The 20,387-nt window shown below is 51.6% G+C and overlaps 1 protein-coding gene across 3 annotated transcripts in view; it reads right to left on the bottom strand.

Moving 5' to 3' along the window:
* Positions 1 to 693: 693 nt before the first annotated feature.
* The window catches only part of PPARGC1B (PPARG coactivator 1 beta), a 119,073-nt gene continuing 99,379 nt past the window's right edge, over positions 694 to 20,387 (bottom strand). The window contains exons 6-12 of one of the 3 annotated variants that reach the window (XM_041750696.1): positions 20,013 to 20,049; positions 19,345 to 19,409; positions 17,252 to 18,044; positions 13,934 to 14,009; positions 11,777 to 11,901; positions 9,250 to 9,404; positions 694 to 8,316 (exon numbers count right to left, since the gene is read on the bottom strand). In XM_041750696.1, the coding sequence (XP_041606630.1) occupies positions 8,216 to 8,316; positions 9,250 to 9,404; positions 11,777 to 11,901; positions 13,934 to 14,009; positions 17,252 to 18,044; positions 19,345 to 19,409; positions 20,013 to 20,049 (1,352 nt within the window). In that variant the 3' untranslated portion in view covers positions 694 to 8,215. Of the gene's footprint in view, positions 8,317 to 9,249; positions 9,405 to 11,776; positions 11,902 to 13,933; positions 14,010 to 17,251; positions 18,045 to 19,344; positions 19,410 to 20,012; positions 20,050 to 20,387 lie in introns of those variants that run through there. The other 2 variants (XM_041750697.1, XR_005987003.1) reach the window with 2 other exon arrangements.

Genomic DNA, 20,387 nt, shown 5'->3' with positions numbered 1-20,387 from the left:
ATGGCGATCCATGGGTCTCTTGCACTCCAACTGCACTTAGAAAATAAAGCAAAGGCAGCTTTAAGGCAAAATAAAGGCTAAACCCAAGAGAGCTTGAAACCAAGGAAACAACACATACATCATCCAGGATGGAGAGTCATGTCTTGACCGCTCTTGCTGGGAGCAAGTGAGCAAAGGAAAACACTGCAAAGTCACCCAAATGCAGCACACAATTCAAGCCTGTTCTGCACATCCCCTGGCCAGAAATGAGTTTTTTGTGTGATTTCTTTTTTCTTTTTCTTCTCTCTTTTTTTTTTTCCACCCGAAAGTGTTTTGTAGTTGTCAGTTGGTGAGGGTTTTTGCTTTGAAAACATGTCAAAATATCGCTTCTGGCATGTTTATTTAGTGTGCTCGTGTGAAAAAGGAGTCGCAGGCAAACAAGGAAGTCCTTGTGCAGAAAGTGGGAGAGCTTTTCTAAAAGTCATGGCCAAAAGCTGATCATGGAATGGCTGTCATGAGAGGCTATGGCTCACAATCACCGTGAAATGTGCTGTCACAGAAGGCAATGTGAGCTCAGAGTGTTTGGCAGGTTGCGGGGCACACCCTGACCAGGGTCTTCTCTGGGACAGTGACCCCAAAATCAGAATCCCTTTCCCATTAAGTGGGCAGGGTGTCCCCTCCAGGAGCGCAAATAAAGACACATCTAAATGGGGCTGTGGGTGGTATTTTCTTTTTAATCTCCATAGTGTATTTGTTAAGTTTATTTATAAGCAGATCACTTCACTATTTACAGTACATGAGCATAGAGATTCTACAGTTTTTGTGATGTAAACAATAACCCCACAGTGGGAGTCTGAGAAAAGAAGCCAGTTTTGAAGTATTTACAGACATTAAAATAGAACTTTATACTCACGGAATAATAATACATAGAGCAATTTGGTTAAATTATCTATGAAACTATAGAATCTGACAATGTACAAATACAGGAAAACGGTTTCTCATTTAGAAGGTAAGACAGATAAATCACACCAGAAATAAAATAGGGACGATGACAACCACAATAATTAAAAGCAAAGAAGGTCTCTTCCTTGCCTCTTACAGATAAAGTATTTATATAAATAAGGACACAACCCAACAAAATGGAAAAAATATATAAAAATCCTCTACCAATTAAAAAAAATAGCAAAACTAAAAACTCGATTCTCAATCATTAGCAGTGTCCTTTAAAAAATTAAAATTTAGCTTTCTATTATAAATAACAAAGCAGATGTGTCCCTCTGTGTAGGTGAAATTCTTGCACCTTTCTCAAGAAATGCATCAATGTAATTCCACACATACACACACAGGCGTGCACACGAGCAGACAAATACACACACACACAGGCACACACGCACACACACGCACACACATACACAGCCTTGCGCTCACGCACCCCAGGCTGTAGTTACCTTGTTGAGCTTCCCAATCAATAATGCCCCCTACAGTAGTACCCCTGGGGATGCCCAAACCTAACAAGTTTAGCCATTCCCTGGTTTGACCCTGTCACAGAGCCGGGGAAAGCCCTGGCTCCCTATTGCTCAGAATTCTCTAGGCTGCACGGTCACACCAAGAGAAAAAGATTTGAGTCCAAGATTTGGAAATGCTGGAAGGGACCATAGGGACCACCTCGCCCAGTCGATTAAGGCTAGCTACAGACACCGTCTCTTTAAAACCTGGGGTTGGGGAGAGGGATCTTGTGTCGGTTTCAACCTTAGCACCTGCCTCTGGAGGAAGCTGTGCTCAAAGCTCAAAGCCAATGCTAATACCATGGCACAAGGGGGTGGGCGTGAATTTCCCAGCAGGCTGCACTGAGCCAGCCTTCCGGATGGTCACCTTCCCCGCCCCCAACCATCTGGAAATTCAAGTGGTCCGCCTCCCCGTTCCACTGGCCACACACCCCTTGAGATTTCCAACCTGTTTCCATCGGAATCAGAACACCCCTCAAGAAACGAAGTTGGGAAGAGTTTATGACTTTTTATTCCTAACACAAAAACACTTAACATTTTTAAAATACAAAATACAAAAAAACAAACCAAAAAACCTGTTTGGCTCTTCAGTGGACCGTATCAAAGGCCATGGCCAGGCCCCCCGCCCCCAGAATCCTCACACCCAGCCTTTTTGCCTGCCCCAAGGGTACAGCGCGGGCCACCCAGCAGAGGTTCACTTAACAAGATCAGCAGCTGAGCTGCTAGTATTGCAGTTAGAGTAACCCCCACCCCCTCCCCGGGGCCCACTCCTGTCTCCTCTGCCCACAGGATAACTAGTGTGCTTCTCAAGTCTGTGCAAGAGTCTACTTAGTGGTTGCTTCTGGAGTCTTCTGACTGGTGTTACATTGGGCTCTACACACAGAAGACGGTTCACTCAAGTCATGACATGTAATTCCCCGAATGGGTGTTGGGGCAGCAAGGTGGCCGAAAGGATGTCTTTGCCTTCCATCTGGGTAGCTGGTGGAGACAGTCCTTGGCCACTAGAGGGCGACCAGACGTTGATAAGGCAAAGTGCTGAGGTGGAAGCTGACCAATCCCTTCACAAGCCACCCAGGCGCCAGGCGGGCCACGCGCAAGAGGCGGCTCCGCTAGGCTTCCTTGCAGGATCCTTTGACAAGACAGCACAGGGGGGTTCAGCTATAGAAACAAGGCTTTGAGGTGTTGCTCTGCCCAGGGACGGACCACCTAACAAAACCGGATTTTCCAAGGTGCCTCCGGTCCGGGGAGTCGGATGTCTATGCTGCTTCCAAATGTGCAAGGTGTTCTGAGGACACGGAATACCTGCAAACCTGTCCTCCGGGATCTCAAAGCCTCAGCCACCGCTGCTGTATTATTACAGAAACAAAAAGCAAAAAGCTGCCCTAGATATATGCGGTGTGATCAATGCCTCCCTGTTGCCCCAGAGGTGTTACAATCATTTGGAGGAAATGTATGGAAAAGTGCCTAAGTTAAGCTGTTTTGGAGGGAGAGAGTGTATTGCTAGTATCGTCTGAGAGCAAGAGACAAACAGCCAAGCGGTCATCACAACATTCGGATTAAAAGCTGTTCGGTGGGGACGATGACGAGGCTAATGTGAGATTCGAAACCGCCACCTGGCCAAGCTGGGGTCGAACTTCTCACCATCCCCATGAGAAACTATGGCTTAGATCTGTCCTGGGGAGCTGGCCTGCACACAGGGTAGCTCGGCCAGGACCGGGTGGGCTTGAATCTGCTGCTGGTTGGTTACCTTGCGGAGAACTCTCTCACCCAGGCCTCGAGCTGGGCGCAGCCAGAGGATGGGATCAGTTTCACAGGTTAGTGACCCACGCCCGGGGCTCCAGGGTGGGAGCCCGAGCCTATTGGGCTCGAAAGGGACCCTGGTGCTCATTCTGCCCAATGTTCTCCTTCATTAGTGGAGGGAACAGAGGTCCCAGATCACACAGCAAGTGAGAAACATCAGGTCTCTCACTGAGATGGCTTATATAGTTACATGACTTGCTCTGGAAACCCGTTTCCGTCAGCTGGGCTGCTTTGACTTTTTAATCCATCCATGAAAAATCGGTACCAAGATCTAAACTGGGGCCTCCAACAAGAAGGCGGGCCAGGGCTCACTCTAGGCCTGGCTCTGCCCTCTCCCACCAGCCCCCCTCCTGACCCCCGCCCAGGGCCTAGGAGAGTCCCTCACATAGCCCAGGGAGACCCGAATCTGCTGGGTAGAAACATGGAGCCAGGCTGCAGTGTAGTTTTCTCAAAGTGCTTTTATTGCTTCAATGCAAAGTCAGCCTCTGCCTGCCTCCTGGACGTCCTGCAGCCGCCTCCTATGGGTCCTCCCCCCACCCCACCATCTGTTTCAGGCCAAGAACATTTCTGTGGGTTTCCCAGCTCCCGAGCTCTCCCTCCATTTACCCTGTACCTCCGGACTCAAGCAGGCAGCCTCGGAGCCCACCTATGTGGGCAGATGCCCCCCCCCCCCCAGGACTCGGGGGCCAGCTCCAACATATTGCACACAAACACTAACTGCTCTCCTTCTGCCCCAGTGGGAAGGGGTGAGGGGGTCCCTCTTCTTTGGCCAGCAAAACCATGAGGTTCACTTTATTTGCTACCGTACATCCAATTTCTTCCCTTCATCCTATTGGAGGGGGAACTGCTAGATCTCAAACGCTAAGAAAACACTGCGGTTTTGATGTCACGGAGTTAGATCAACCGAGTGTCTAGCGTTGGTTCTGCTTCACAGCTGGGACAGCCCCTCCCTCAAGCTGGAGGCTCAGCTGTGATTTCAACGGGAGCCCAGGCCTGGCAGGAGGTCCTCCCCAGCCCACGCAGGAGGACGACGTGTCAGTGCCCTCCCTGCCGCCCCCTCACCGCTTGCACGGGGGCCTCGGCATGCGTGCCACATCTGCCCAGAAGAGACCACGCTCAAAACCTCTAAGAGCATAGGCTTTATGCATCTCTTCCTGCATCAGGACTTGGGTACTGAGTGTTTGCAGCTCCGAGTGCTCCTCCCTTCCTCCCCCTGCCCCCCGAAGCCCCCGAAGCCCTGCCTCTCCCCTGAGCACGGTCAACATGCCAACACAGCAAGGCCTCAGAGCAGATGCGGACACCTGACTCATGGCTCTTTGACTCAAAACAGTTTCCTGGCTTGGGAGCAAGATGTGGTGGGATAATGGGGGGCGGGGGGGGGGGGTGGTCGGCTTTCTCTGCACTCCATCCACTCATATTCTTTACCTCTTTGATGCATTTTCCTTAGGCAACCAGAACCCCCAAGAGTGAGGATTCTGATTCAGCCTGGTACCGACTGAGGAAGGAGATGAATTCCACTTAGCGGTTGGATCGGACATTTCTGGAAACACCAGCACGGCACAGAGACGGACAGTACAACCTGCCCCACACGGGCGGCTGTCAACACAGTCTACAGTAAGCTTTTATGGCAATCACATGTAAACATCATCCAGAGCAAATACTAGGACAGAGCTACAACGAGATGGTTGCCAGTGGCCGCTGCTCCCTCTGGGTTTACTCCTTAATATGGTGGGCAAGAGACCAAGGTGGACAAGTTTTCCTGGAGAGACCTTGGAGTCTCCTTGGTTAATAATACACAGCACCGAATGAGTCTTCCAGATAGAGGTTGTCTGCAGGCTTGGTCAATTTTAGAACTTGTAGCCTTTTATGGATGGGATGGCAAGCAGAAACTGCTTGGCGGTCTTGGCAGGCTTCCTCTCCCACCGCAGCCAGCCCTGACCTTAGGCACGTTACCTCCCAGTGCCATGCTCAGATCTCTGCTCTGCTCAAGGGGTAGTATCTAAGTGACTTCAAGTGCCCTGTATTAATCCGAAGTGGATGGGCAGCCTCAGCTGACCCAGAAGAGGGGAGGGAGAGACTGGTCTTCCACTACAACCTGGTATTTCTTTACCCTCTGGTACCACCTGCCCAGGGTAAAAGCTCTGGCCTAGGGTGAGCAAAGAAGAAGCAAATAGCAGCGGCTTAGAGAACCTCTAGTCCAACTCCTTCTGGTGCGGAGGGGAGGGCAAGGGTTTTAGCAAGGTCACAAAGTCCTTGGTGGAGCCAAGACTCAACCCAGCTCTCCAGACTCTGGAGTTCCTTCCCCTTGGCTTCCACAGGGGTGGAACCTCAGGGTACTCCTTGGTCAAATCAGGACTTAGGGGAGGCAGCAGACAGATTTAAATTCTATTCTATTGCATTCCATAACCATTTATAATGTGCCTACTGTATGCTAGGCAGTGAAGAGCTATAAAAGGAATTTACAACATTCAGGTCTGTGCTGTGGAAAGTCCTTTTCTTGGGTTTATCCTCATAAACCCCACCTCCCTCAAACATTTCACATCTGCTATTCCACTTGCTCCATCGGCCACCCAAGTGGGGGCTGTGTGTCACAGTATTATTGGGAGTCCTGTGCCAATGAATCGCTTTAGGGGAATTTTCTCTCTTAGATCAGGACATGAGAGACAGGGATGAGACAGCATGAAACCCAGTCACCATTTGGATCTGTAGAATTGGGAGCCTTTCAAAGATCAGACCAGGATGTCAAATAGGTTAAACTCTGATGTTAGTAATGGCTGCCCAGAGCACTGTGTTGAGAGTTCTAAAAGTATGACCAAGCTCAAAGAACGTGAGTACTGTGGTTGATTAGTTATGTCTGCCACTGGCCAAGGATGTGGGAGTAGTGGCACATGTGCCATGTATTTGCCATCTTGAGCTAGATACCACCTTTCCAGAAGGTTAGATTCAGAGAGGGCTGGGACCTTAGGGATTGACTTGCCTACTTCTCCCTCTCAGTCCTTTCAGAAAAGGAAGTTGGGGCCCAGGGAGGTCAAGTGACTTGATACACAGGAGCTCAAATTCGCTATTCCTTCTAAAGCCCGTTTCCTCCAGCCTTCTCCGCAGGCTTGGAGTATCTTCACCTCTCAGGACAAGCTCATTGGCTCAGCATACCTACTAAGGCATTTGATGATCAATTAAAATAATCATTTTATCAAATGATTAATTTGATAAAATAATAATAATCAACTACCAAGTCTCAAATTTCTAAGCCTGGCAATCGCAATAGATTAAATTAGCTTCTTTAGTTTTAACGGGTTAATTTCAAACATTTTGAAAGCAAGCAGGACTCTTTCTCTTTTCTTCTTAATACAAACATTTCCCAAGGAACCCTGACATATGAACCAGATTAAGGTGGAGCCGCTCTGTCTGAAGCAGAAGTAACAAGCTCATACCCTGCCTGGCCATGCTTTCCCTCCCGAATGGCCCCGAAGGCACCTGCAGAACATCCAAGATGGACATGGTTTGACATCACTCAAGAACAGAAATTTTAAAGTAAAGCCCAATTAGAATGTTGTCAAAGTTAGCAAGGACCTTGGAGACTGTCTTATCCACCCCTGGCCCTCACATGCCCTTCCTGCTCCCCTCGCCCCATGCCACCAAAACGGCTTTACAAGTGAAGACAAGGGAAAGACAAGCTAGTAGGAGTAGGATGGGTTCATGGCTGGCCCCAAAGGGATGATTGCTCCCAGATCACCTGCCTGTGCCTCTCCAGGTGTGTCACTGAAGCTCTGATGGCATGTCCACAGGTGTAGATATCCACAGAACCCTCTGGATTAAGACACATGCCTGAGCCTAAACTTGCCTAATGCTGGTGAGTCAGCTGTTGACTTACCCCTCAGAGTAAGCCCACAGGCTTCTTGCCTGTGGCCCAGCATAGCCACCCTCACCTCTACCAGTCCCTGGAGCTGTGTACCTTTATCCCAGCTACTGCACGAGCAGGGGCCCAGGAATCAGGAGACCTCAGCTGGGTCACTGCTCTGCCCTTTCACTGGCCGTGGGACTTCGGGCAAGTCATCTCACCTCTTGGGACCACTGCCCGCCTCCCCTGGAAAAACAAGAGCAATGCAGCTTGCCCCACCTTCCATACAAGGCCGGCCAGGATAGGATACGAGCACTCCAGGCCAGGCACAAGCCCTGAGCACAAGCTGGCACCAGATGGGGGCTCCAACCATAACTGGACCCACACGTGCTCAGTGAGCAATGGGGCAGAGCTAGGCAGGAAGGTCCCAGAACCTCTCTCCACTGCTCCCAGGTGTGGCTGCAGGCCACACTTCCCTGGGGACCAACACACCAGCTGCCCAGCACCTCGAGGGCATTCTGGCAGAGGGAGCAGAGCAGCTCAGTGGCAAACACCTCACGACAGTGCATAGTTAAAAAATCAAGGAAGCGATACAATAATCCCAGGCACAGTACATCTGAGCCATAAATACATTATTTTAAGGATATACTTTTTTTTCTTCAATTAAAAATGAGTTTATAATCCTGATTCTATTCACGAGTAACAATTTCATCATCACATACTATAGACAAGAAATGTTATGGTGAACACGGCTGCACGTCTACGAGGGGAAGTTCTCGGGAAGAAAGGGGAGATGGGTGACTGACCCAGCACTTGGAGGCGCACCCGGGGCCACCCGCCGGAAGCGAGGACACTAATGTGGCAGTGGAACATTAACACCATGGAAACTCACAGACAGAAGCAGCTTTGTTCAATGTAAACATTGATTTTTTTTTTTAAAAGGACAGCAGTTTCAAGTCTCTCTCTCTCACGTGTGTTCTCTCACGCGCTCGCTCTCTCTCCTTCTCATAGACTTAATTTCTTTGAAAACGTAAACATATTGGAAGGGCCTTGTCTGAGGTATTGAGGTATTCCTCGAAGGTTAAGGCTGTTATCAATGCAGGCTCTGCTGGGCCTCCTTCAGTAAGCTGTCAAAATCCATGGCTTCGTACTTGGTTTTCACTGATGCAGGAAGGGCCTCTTCTGAATTGGAATCTGGGCAGGGGGCAGGGGAGTCAAGGAGAGGGGGAAGGCAGTGAGCAACTCAGAAAGGCTTGACCATCAGAAAAGCTGCCACCAGGGCCAGGCCCACGGAGGGCATGTGGCCCACGGCCTCACAGCACTAGACAGCACGCGTGACCTCCGCTGGCCTACCGTGACACCTCAGCCCTGTCATCAACGTCTCAGGGTGGCCCTGCTTCTAGAACGTGGTGGCCCCAACTAGAGCACCCCAGAGATCTCTTCTGGTTCTGATTATCCTGTAAATCTGTTTCCCTAAGAGCTTCTTGCCCACTAGTAAACCACTGCAGAAGTCGCATAAGGTGGCCAACAAAGCTAGGATGCCCTCCCTATGTAGATATGGAACCAGACCTCATGCGTGGACAGGAAGTCAGATGGAACAGTGTCTGGCCCGGAGCCATCCTGTGTCTCCTCGCACTCAGCCCAGTACTTCGGGAGGCTGTGTCGGACTCTCCTCCACAGATAATTCTCTCCTAAATTGTCCTTCTTCACCAACTCGCCCCCAAATGGGGAGGGCATGGTGACAATATTATTTCACTGTGGCCCATTAATGGACAAGGCTGTCTACTAGCTGTTGGGGCCACCACAGAATGCCCCGGAGGGCAGCAGGGCAGCCACTGGCCCTGTGAGGTCAGAGGCAATAATCATGGTTCTGCCAACTGGCTGTGAACACAAGACTGGACCTTCCAAGGGGCCCCGGGGGGCCCGAATCTCTCTCTTGGTATCAGTATCTCTCTCTTGGTATCAGTCTTGAGACAGGACAAGATGGGCCAGAGACCAGAAGGAAAACCAGATGGCGGCCTCCCAGCTACAAGGTTGTACCAATGGCACATTAGAGCGTTAGAGTGGAAGCTGGGTCCAGAGGGGGTTTAGGCCTCGCTGGAATGTGCCGGGGCCTTATGTACTTACCATAGTCAGTGTGTCTGGGCCAGCAGAAGTGCTGGAGCCCTCCGTAGCTCAGCTGGAAGGAGGGCTCGTGGCGTTTCCGCAGGGCAGCGCCGTTCCTCAGAGACAGGGCAGCGTGCTCAGAACACCGGTAGGTGATGAAGCCATACTTCTCACCTCTGTGGGGAGATGCCAGGGGGAGCGTGTTACTGAGCCAGCTTGGTCGACACTCTCAGGCCACCCATTAGTCGGCGACGAGCAGAGAACCACACTGCTTAGTGGTTAGAACCACTAACCATGTCCATGGCCCCCCAAATACATATGATGGCAACTGCCAGGCTGACCTCTACTGTGCAGTAACAGTAAGAGCAGGTGATTTACAGAATGTTTGCCAGGGTGCCTCACTTTCAGACCGCCGGGTGAGTGGCTTCTGGCATTTTCTCCCCCTCAGGGATAAGGAAATAGGCTCTGTGGAGTTCAGAATTTGCCCAAAGGCAAGGGGGCAGGGCAGGGTTTTCGAACTCAGACCTCCCTTCAAGAAAGCCTGTTTGCCATACCTATGCCCCCACCCTACCCCTCCTGCCTCCTTCAAAGCCAGCCTCAGCCACCACTTCCTTGGCTGCTAATGCGGCCTTCCCCCTTCCCTAACGCAGCTGGTATTCGGTACGCATCTCGTCCTTGATGGTAGACATCTCTGAGCTTGTCCTGCTCAGCATCCATTCCCCCTCCTCTGACAACGGTGCCAAGTGTTCACAATGACTCATTCAAGGATGAGCCTTTGGCGCACAGCAGAACCTCAAAGAATTCATCCAGCTCGTGGCTGGAACTGTGAGGAACACTCCCCCCTTTCCCCAGTAGGAGGAAACTTAGAGCTGGGGGCAGCCCGTTTGAGAAGGATGCTGAGGTGAGGGGGTCCTGGGGTCAGTTCTTCCCTCAGCTCTTCAGCTCCACAAACAACAAGAAAGAGACTCCTGGCTGCTCCGTCCCTCTGCTACCTATACTCCTCGGCATAGAGACAAGCTGGAGTCCCCCGACTGCTCAGGACGGGCTCACCAACACTGGGCGTGTTAAGTACAACCACACTGCTGTGAACGGATCTCCTCCCTGTCGGCCTGCTGTTTCCAGGAATTAGACTACTCCAGATACCCCATGTAAGTGGAGGCGTTCAACATTTCTCTTTCTGTGGCTACTGATTTCATGTAGCATAATCATTAGGTTATCCATGATTATCAAGGTTCATCCATGCTTGTAGCATGTGACAGGATTTCCTTCCTTTCTAAGACTGAATAATACATCCCATTGTATGTGTATACAGATTTTGCTTATCCGTTCATGAGTCGATGGAATACTTGGGTTGTTTCCACTTCTTGGGTTATCATGAATAAAGCTCCTATACACATGGGCGTGCAAAGATCTCTTTGAGATCTTGCTTTCAATTCTTTTAAGTTTATACCCAGCAGTCGGATTGCTGGATCACCTGGTAATTCTATATTTAATTTTTGGAAGAACCTCCACACCACTTTCCATGGTGGCTGCACCAGTTTGCATTCCCAAAGTGCAAGAGGGTTCTAATTTCTCTATACCCTTGCCAATGCTTGTGATATTCTGTAGCCACCTTAATGGATACGAAGCATGTAATGATTCCTATATAGAAACTATTTTGTCATTGAAACTCTTTAAAATTATTAAATTAGAATTTAAAAGCCTTAATAATTTAGCTGGCAAATATAATGGGAGATACTTCAGAATGACCTCAAAACTGACAAAGTTTTGACATCTAAGTTTTGCATTTACATGCAACCTATTCTTCTGGCAGATACCCTGACTTCTGAATGCTGCTTCCCCAAGTAAGTAAGGAAAAAATCAAGATTCACAGCAGAATTAGTGGTGTGAAACTGGCTGCTCCAGAGGAATGGAGGAATGTGAAGCAGGGGCTCTTGCAGGGCAGTGAGGTTCTAGTACAACTGTGTCCTTAAGCCCCAGGGGCTGTCTGCCACCCTGGGCCAGTTCCAGGGTAGAAAACCTGAAGCAGACATGTAGGCTATAGATCTGGCTCTGCTACTAACTAGCTGCTTACTTAACTTGCCTCAACTTCCACGAAAGGGAGAGCAATAGAATGAGTGCACAGGTCGGCTCAGTCAGTTAAGTGTCTGCATTCAGTTCAGGTCTCGATCCCAGTGTCCTGGGATTGAGCTCCACATTGGAATCTCTGCTTAGTGGGGAGCCTGCTTCCCCCTCTACCTGCCACTCTGTCTACTTGTGCTCTCTGTCAAATAAATAAAATCTTTAAAAAACAAAAATCAAACAAATTTAAGAGAATGCACAGGAATTTGCACTTAGCAAACCATTAGCAGCTGTTTGCTGCTTATTGCTGGGCCACACAATTGTTACTGGACCTTCTCTGGGGCCTGGCTCTCCAGGTCCAGGCTGTGGATTTCCTCAGATATGTGTTCTACAAATCTTCTCTGGCATCTTCTGTGTAGCCAGCCCTGGATCGGGACTTCTGCCCCTCCTCCCTGCCCTTCTCTGCAAATAGCACGACTGGACTCACCTCTTGCTTCTTGTCAGCACCTGGCACTCCACGATCTCACCAAATACTTCAAAGCGCCTCTTCAGCTCTCGGGAGCTCATGTCACTGGAGAGATTTCGAACATACACCACACGGCCTTCGCCCTGCTCCAGAAGGGAGACACGGAGAGACCCAGTCACTGCCTGGCTTCCTGGGACCTCTTTGATGGTGGGCTCCTACGGAGTCCTCATCCTCAGCCCGTGCTGCCTGGCTGAGCAGGTGACACCACCTGCAGCTGGAGTCAGAGAGAGGACGAGGACAATCCCTCTCCCAAAAGACCTGCCTTGGAGGAGGGGGCCGCTGAGTGTCGGGTTGGGATGTGGCTCCCAAAGGAAGCCACTGCTCACTTAAGGAAATGAACAGAGAAGGGACGAGACAAGAGGGTTCATCAGTATTAATATAACTGTGTACCGTATTTGTGTTCTGAGTCTGGGGCTTTTTTTTTGGTAGTTGGGGGAGGCTGTGATACAAAGGCAAGTTGCCAAGATGGTAATGGGCAAGGATGGGGAGCCAGGTCATTGTGGGGGTCACAGTGGGCTGGGAGGAAGGCAGTAGGACCCCGGGCATAGGGCTCGGAACCACCATCACCCTCAGCTTTGCCAGGGCAGCGTGCGGACACGAGGACTAAGAGGTCACTTCTGGTGAGCTGGGTGCTGTGCTGTGGGCCCCCAGAATTGCCCAGCAGAGGGAGGGGTGGGGAGAAACCCAGGCTGAAATGTCTCCTCCTCTTCCTCTACCATCCGTGACTGGATCCAGTTAAAGCCACTGCTAGTGGAAGAGTTGCTTTGACCCGCTAGGTAAACTCCAGCTGCGTTCCTGGAAACCTGCACTCTTGTGGGTAATACAGACAGCTCTGGTTTGGACAGGCTTAGGGTAAGGCCAGGGACTCTGGAGCCATCCCATTCTCCTCTCACAGAGGGGCAGGGAGGAAACCAAGGCCCAGGGACCCAGCAGGGCTCCGCCCTAGGTTCTGGATTCTGCTCAGTGAAGAAACACCCTCCTCCCAGGCTCCTGGCAGCTCCTTAACCTGATAAGGTTCTTTCCTGCCTCTGTTCCACATCCTCCTGAAACTTCATGGTGGCTCCTTTCATCCATCAGCATCTAGCTCTTTGCAGATGCCCTTCCCAGACTGCCCTATAAATACATCCTCGCCAACCATCAAAACACAACTATTTCTCTCAGAGACTTGAGCCTGACGTGAATTAATTCCACCGCGCCTCTCCCCATCTCTGATTATAGTGTTTATTCCTTGTTTATAAGTCTGTTGTACGTCTCCCTTTTGCCCCAGCCATGAAAACAGGGGCCTGGTCCGTCTCGTCCACGCCAGGCACATCACAACCGCTGCATGGTCACATGTGGATTCCAAGAAGACGCTCCAGGCACAGCCCGTGGTTCTAAGCACCTGCTTGCAGACAGCTGTGGACCTCTGGGGTACACACACCTCATGTGTCCGTCCACGTCTCTGCCCAGAAGCACCCTCATGGTGGAAAAGCAATCAAGTGCAAGTCTGTCTTTCTGTGCCTCTGTCTGAATACTTTCCCTTCCCTTCTTTCTAGTGACATGGAGTGGCTGGCTCTGGCTCTCCTCTGCAGCCTCCTGGCACAGCCGAGGCCCAGAGACTAACTCTGGAGGAGGGTCAACAAGGTCAGTGGGAAGCAAGGAGCAGGCTCTCCTGGTCCCTTAGCCCTGATCGAGCCAGGGGACCCTTAGGAAGGACAGGCCCAACTCCCTGGTGTATGGATGAGTAAACTGAGGCTCAGGGAAGCTGGGAGACCTGCCCAAGGTCACACAGGAGGTAGTAGCAGGGCTGCTTTGTGGCCTGGTTGGCCTAGCTCTGCTCCCTGCCCCCCTACCCCCCGCCCCACGGCCTGTGCTCTCAGCTCTATCGAGCCTGTGATGCTCAGCACTAAAATCACTACTGACTACACGCCTCACAGCCAGTCCCTCAGCCGCACTTTGCACAATGCCACCTCTGATGCCCTTTGGTGACCCTTGTGCCTTTTTAAGTCAAAAAAATGTAATTATCTTCTGCAGGCCACAGCCAGCCTCAAAGGGCTTCGGGCCTCTGAAGCCTTGGCATGTCCTGCTGCCCCTGTTCTTCCCCATTCACTCTGGGCTCCGGGGCCCCAGGTCACTTACAATGGCCTTTTCCCGCCGCTTCCTGGCGTGCCGGACGCTTGGCGTTCTGTCTGAACACGGCCCTCTGCTCTCACATCTGTCAGTGAACAAGCAAAGCAGAGGCACTCACTCTCAGGAGGGACCACAGCAGGGTGGGTGGGCGGGTGGAGTTGCTCTAGGAAGCAAGGGACGCTTCTTTCAAAATTGCTCATGAGGGCAGAAGTAGCAGGACTGGTGCCCACGGAAAGCCAGCGTCCCCCTTGGCAGTGACAGCCCAGGGTTGTGTGCGGCTCTGCACCATCCAACACGTGCCTTTGCCAGCTTCCTTGACTGGATCCCTGGAAACCACCATGTCCCTAATCAGCACCCTTCTGCCTCTTTATGCCATGAGGGGTGGAAAGGTCCTTTTGCTTCATTACTGCATGTGATCTGATGGGGGGAAAAGCAACTCACGAAGCCTTATGCTTCCCCATTTTCCAAAGGAAAACCCTGAAGCTCAGATTCAGTATGGGATTTGCCTAAAGCCAGAACGCGGGGGACGCACAGCTAGCAGGAGGGGTGCTGATCCTAGACCCACCACTCTCTAGTGGCTGATGCCCAGCCAAGAGGCAATCCCGGCCACCACAGCCCCCATGTCCCGTCCGGCTATGGGGCTCATCAGCTCAGGTGCACAGTCTGAGGACACTCGTGGGTGCCCCACGCTCATGTCCTCTTGCCTGTCTGCATGCTGCCTCCTCCTCCTCCAGAGAGCCAGGCTGCTAGAGTGGAAGGAGCATGGCATGTGCGGTCTGCAGGGCATCCTGGCTCTGCACAGACTGTCTGCATCCCTGGGAAATTCAGTACAGATGACAAAACATCGGCTCTCCAGTCAGACGGCCTGTATTCGATGCCCTGCTGGGTGACCTTGGGCTAGTTACTGACATCCCCTTAGCTTTAATTCTTTGACTGGAAGACAGGGAAAACTGACTGTACCACCTCCTTGGCCATTTGTGAGGTACAGAACACAGAACACAAAATGCTGAGCTCAAGACCTGCTCGGTTAATTGCTTGCTTGCTTTTCAATTGAATCTCTTACAGCCTCTGCTCCCTCATCTCTAAAATGGGGACAAAAAGCAAATGTGCCCTCAGGGCACCTGGGTGGCTTAGTGGTTGAACATCTGCCTTTGGCTCAGGTCATAATCCTAGGGTCCTGGGATCAAGTCCTGCATCAGGCTCCCTGCAGGGAGCCTGCTTCTCCCTCTGCCTATGTCTCTGCCTCTCTCTCTCATGAATAAATAAATAAAATCTAAAAAAAAAAAAAAAAAAAAAGCAGATGTGTCCTCCAAGTGCATCTGGGAAGCTAAATACGGTAATAGAAGGGGGTGTGATTTGCAAACGTTAAAGCACTATAAATAACAGGGGGCATCTGGGTGGTTCAGTTGGTTAAGCAGCATCCAACTCTTGATTTTCACTCAGGTTATGATCCCAGGGTCATGAAATCGAGCTCTGCATCGGCTCCACACTGGGCATGGAGCCTGCTTGGGATTTTCTTTCTCTTTCTCTTCCTCTCCTCCACCCTCTCTCCAATAATAAACAACAAACAAATAAACAAATAAGTAAAGTGCTATAAATAACAGTATCATCATCCATTTGCAAAGGATTGGCAGTTTCCCCACCTGCAGAGCTGAGGGTGACTGGTTCGTGTTGTTAAACCCCCTCAAAACACTTTTGTTGACCAATGTTTGGTACGGGAAGCACAGGTGAAAAGATGTGGGTCTGGAGAAGACTGATGACAAGTTCACCAGGTTCACCAAGCACTGAACTTTGCCAGCTGAGCAAGAACCAAGTTAACCAATTACTTTTCTCTAGTGAGAAGAAAAAGCCAGCCATGAACTTGGCCCAAAAGCAAGAAGAGGGAAAGGAGAATCCATGGGAGTTTCTAAAGAGGCTCCTAACTCTCTGCAGGCAAGCTGGGCCTACCCTGACAGCCCTGAGCTGGTCAGGAGGGAAAGGAGGCCAGAAAACCTCAGCTCCAACCTTGGAGGGAGGGAGGGAAGGAGGGAGGGAGGTGTTTCAAAAAGAAGAGAACCTTAGTACCTTCTGAAATACTAAACATTGTAGAGGAAACTGCCTAATATGGATGCCAAGTCACTTAGCTCAGTGACCCCCAAGGAACAGAGAATGGAGCCCTCATCCTGGCTTATTACATAGAAGGGCTTTACGAGAAATCGCTAGGGAACTCTTGGAGTAACAGGTAGCCCAGGGCTTCTTAATATTAGTATCTGGAGAATCTACAAACCTCCTAAAACCTAACGCCAGTTGGAGGTCTATGTACTTTTTAAAGGGAAGAGGAGTGTTTGCTTTCATTAGATTGTCAAACAGTTAAGAATTACTTGTGTAGATAAGAGAAAGCCGAGTTTTTCTAAGATTTTTTTAATTACCTGAATTCTGCGTCTGAGAGTATGGCTCTCTGGTGATATCATCATCACCTGGGAACTAGTCAGAAATGCAGATTCTCCACCACCACCCCCAGATGTAAAGAATCAGACACTGGGCGGGTGGGGTCCAGCGGTCGCCACTGCACTGCTCAGGACCCCAGAGCACCATCTAGTGGTCGCTCAGGTGCATCTCAGGTGGAGGGTTTGCGACCTGCACTGGCTGACCCGCCTCAGGCCTCCCGCAGGTGAAGACTCACTGGGGTCCTGCTATGAATCAGGGAGAGAAGCAACGGGTCTCCACCAAAACACGCCAAACCCCCACTCTTTCTGCCTAACTCCCTGGTGACTTTTGAACCAGCTCCTCTTTCAGACTAGTTCAGTGGGCCAAGATGGTATGAGCCAACAGGCTCAGATGCATCATCGCAGCGGGAAGGTAAAGCAGCTTCTCAACTGCTAGAAGTCCTGCACAGCTCACCAGGCCCAAGAGATGGGAGTAAACCTTATCACTGCTTTAAGTCCAGGTGTTCTTTTTTTTTAGAATACAGATCAGAATTCTGCTCAATTTCCTTTCACATGCAAATGTCCCATTATATTAAACCGAGTCCAATTTACAAATGTAAAAGCAGAAAACACAGATGAGAAAGGGGCAAGTTCATTTAGACATAAGGCTGTGAATGGCCAGGAAGTGGGTTTTCTTCCTCTCCCAGGGCCAAGAGACTGGCGTCACTCCTGACCATTTCACTGCAGGCTTTACCTGCCTCCAACTGGCCCACAGCTCCCCCAGGGAGATCACCTCCAGGGCCTCTGACCAGGACGCAGGCCACACACAGAGACGCAGCCCCAGGGCTCCTCCCTCCCTTGGCACCCCAGGAACTGGGGTCCTCAGCTGCCCACTGTCCCTCTCGAGGCTGCCCATCCATACCTGAAGGTCCTTCGGGTGGCTGGTGACCGGGAGCGGCAGGAAGAGGAGCCAGAGCTGGAACGGCTGCGGGAACAGAGCTGCCGACTGGCCTTGCTTGGTGGGCTCTGGTAGGGGCAGTGGTCAGAGCGAGGGGGGCTGACCCCTGAGTCCTCTTCTTCATCCTCCTCTTCCTCCTCCTCCTCCAGGAGGAAGCTGCTCTCACCACTGCTGCTGCTGCTGTCCTCAAAGACTGTGTCATACTCAGGACTCTTACAGGAGGCCAGGTCTTCATCCTCCAGGGCAGTCTCCAGAAGCCCAAAGTGCTTGGTGAGGCTGGCGCGGATCTCATGGTCTCTCAGGGGCACGCTGTCCTTGGCGGGACCCCCACTGTCACAGCTTCTGTCTTCCTCCCTGGCAGAGGCCTGCACCTCAGCCCGTGGGGCACCTTGTTGGCGGCAGTCCTCAAGGTGGACCCCAGACGGCTCCCAGGACCTCAGCACCTTCCTCTGCAGGGCGCCTTCTGGCTTAAGCACCTGGCAGTAATCGTGGTCTCCAAAGGAACAGGAGAAGGGGCGCTTCTGACCCGTCTGGGAGGCCGGCTGGGCTGTAGCATGCCGTAGGTGTGACAGGAGCTCGCTCCGTTCTGGGTGCTTCTTTGGCAGCTTGGGGGCAGCCGCTGTGGTGGGCCCAAGCTGGAGGCCCTCCAAGCTGGGGAGACTGGGAGCTCTGTCTTTGCCTGGGCTGTGTTTGATGTCTGGCTTGAAGGGGTCCTCCTCTGTGGGTTTGTAGGGAGGTGTGGTGGGTGGGGTGAGTCCTAGCCAAGCAAGAGGAGAACCAGAGGTGAGGGGGACAGAGACTCTAGTTTGGGATGCCACATAAGCAGCACAAGTACCTCCACTTCCCAGACCCAATGAATGGCAGGCATCACTAATCAATCACTGCACTGCCAGCCGAGCCTGAATGTGGCCTGGGACTCCTCACACAGTCTGTGGTCAATTCTTTTTTCCAATTTGAATTCAATTAATTAACATATAATGTATTATTATTAGTGTCAGAGGTAGAGGTCAGTGATTCACCAATCTTCTATAACACCAAGTGCTCATTACATCACGTGCCCTTCTTAATGGACAGTTACCCCATCCTCCCACCCCCCTCCACAGTCAATTCTTGAGCTGGCATGTGATGAAATCCACTTGCCATCCCTCTATAGCCCATTGATGGTAGCCAAAACCTTCAGGTCATTTGAGATATCTCCTCCTGCTCTACATCCTGTCACTCAACAGCCTCTGATGTCCCCAGAGCTGAGAGGAGGCAGGTGCCACAGGTCTACTTCCCTCGTGGACTGGGCCATCACAGTGCCATTGGTGCTTCCTGCATCCACCCTTGGCCTCCCTCCTCCCCCCAGTGCACCAAAGGGAACTTGCTAAGTGCCTGAGGTCTCTTCCTTTCTGGGGCTCCTGAAGCCTACAGGATCAGGATCACAGCCTCAGCCTGGCATTCCTCTGGGCCCTCTGTGATTGCTCCTTCCTGCCCGCCCTGCCTTTGCTATGCAGCAACGGCAGGTGATCAATCTCAGATGCACCTGTGCTTTCACCCCACGTGCCTCTGCTCCTGTAGATTCTGTTGCTAGGGATCTCCTTCCCGCCTCTTTGTCTCTATCTCCCCAACTTCTGCTCCTTCCGCAAGCTCAGATCATATGCGCCCTGCTCTGGATGCCTTGCAAAGCTTCCCGGCCACGCTCCTGCGCTGCCCCACCCCGCCCCTTCCAGCACCAATGCTCCCAGAGCTCTTGCATATCCTTTGACTAGTACGAGTCATAGTGTGAGTCTGTCTCCTCCATAAGATGGCAGGCTCCTTTGGGGGAAGACGGTGTCTCTTTCTTTCCTAACCTTGCCCTCAGCTTATGTGCGGATTGTTTGCAGATGAAAGGCTGACTCTCCCCCTTATGACACCCTCACTATGTATCCTAAGACCCCATGCAACCCGTGCAGCAGTGGCAGGATCAGTGGGGTACACCCCCAACTGCCCAAGGGGCTGCTCAGGGTAGGGGACTCGCTGCCAGGAGTCACGTCTGCTCCCCCAAGGGCACCCTACCAGCTGAGCCCCTGGCTCACCTGCAGTGCCACAGAGCTCCACCGTCAAGGTCTGCTCAAAGCTCTTCCTGCCAAAAGGAGGGTCACTGGTGGGGGTGGGGAGGACAGAAAGGAAAGAGGCCAATCAGCAGCAGGCTCCACTTCCCCCAGCATGCAAGGAGGGCAAGGGGACACTGCGACAGACCCTGGTCTGCTGCCCATAGAGGTGGGTCCTGGGGAGAATTTCTGGGAGACCCTCATCCTGGCTTAGAGGAATTCAAAGCAGCATATACCTCTTGCAGGAGACACAGGAGGAATTTGCTGGAGGAGGGGGACAGGGCAAGCATCATTACCCTTCTTATTTTACAGATGGAGCACCCAAGTCTCAGGGTGGGGAGGAGACTTGCCCAAAGCCACACAGCATTTGCAGCTCTCCCTTGTGGAGAAAAGAATTCCCTCCCCTGTCCTGGAAAGGACAGTTTATGAAATGGCCTGAAACCTTAATTCCCCCACTTTCCCTGGGCCTGCAGAGACCTCCCTTCTAAAGGAGCCCACCTATGGCGGGTCCCACATGGCAGAGTGAGAGCAGGTGCAGGGGGACAGAGGCAGGCTTAGAGGCTGAGGAACCACCTATCCCCCCACCCCCGAGACACATATCCAACAGGATAAAGACTCATGGAATAATTAACCAGTGATTTCCAAAAATCTACCTTTGTGACAAGGCCAGCATGAGGCACCTGGGAGAGTCTGAAAAGAAGACGAAAAAGAAAAAAAATAAGATTCCCCAACATGGCATCATTAGCATATGTTTCCCTCAGGAGGAAACCCTGAACCCCCACTGGAACCCAAGCAGCACTCCCTTCAGGCATGTGACCCAAAAGTCTCTGTCATTTTCAGGAAAGGGCAGGAACAACTCAAAGCCACCTTCATTCCCAGGGTCTCAGCAACATTGGCGGTGGGCAGACTACTGGAGGTTTCCGAAAAAGCAAGTGGCTATGAGGGTGATCCCTTCTGGCCAAAGAGTGCAGTACAGTGGGGAGGAGCCCCAGGGAAGGCCAGGGCCTAGGGTACTCCCCCAACAGGTG

This window comes from Vulpes lagopus, chromosome 3 (assembly GCF_018345385.1).
Source record: "Vulpes lagopus strain Blue_001 chromosome 3, ASM1834538v1, whole genome shotgun sequence".
Classification (NCBI taxonomy): domain Eukaryota; kingdom Metazoa; phylum Chordata; class Mammalia; order Carnivora; family Canidae; genus Vulpes; species Vulpes lagopus.
This window is presented reverse-complemented; position numbering and strand designations above follow the sequence as displayed.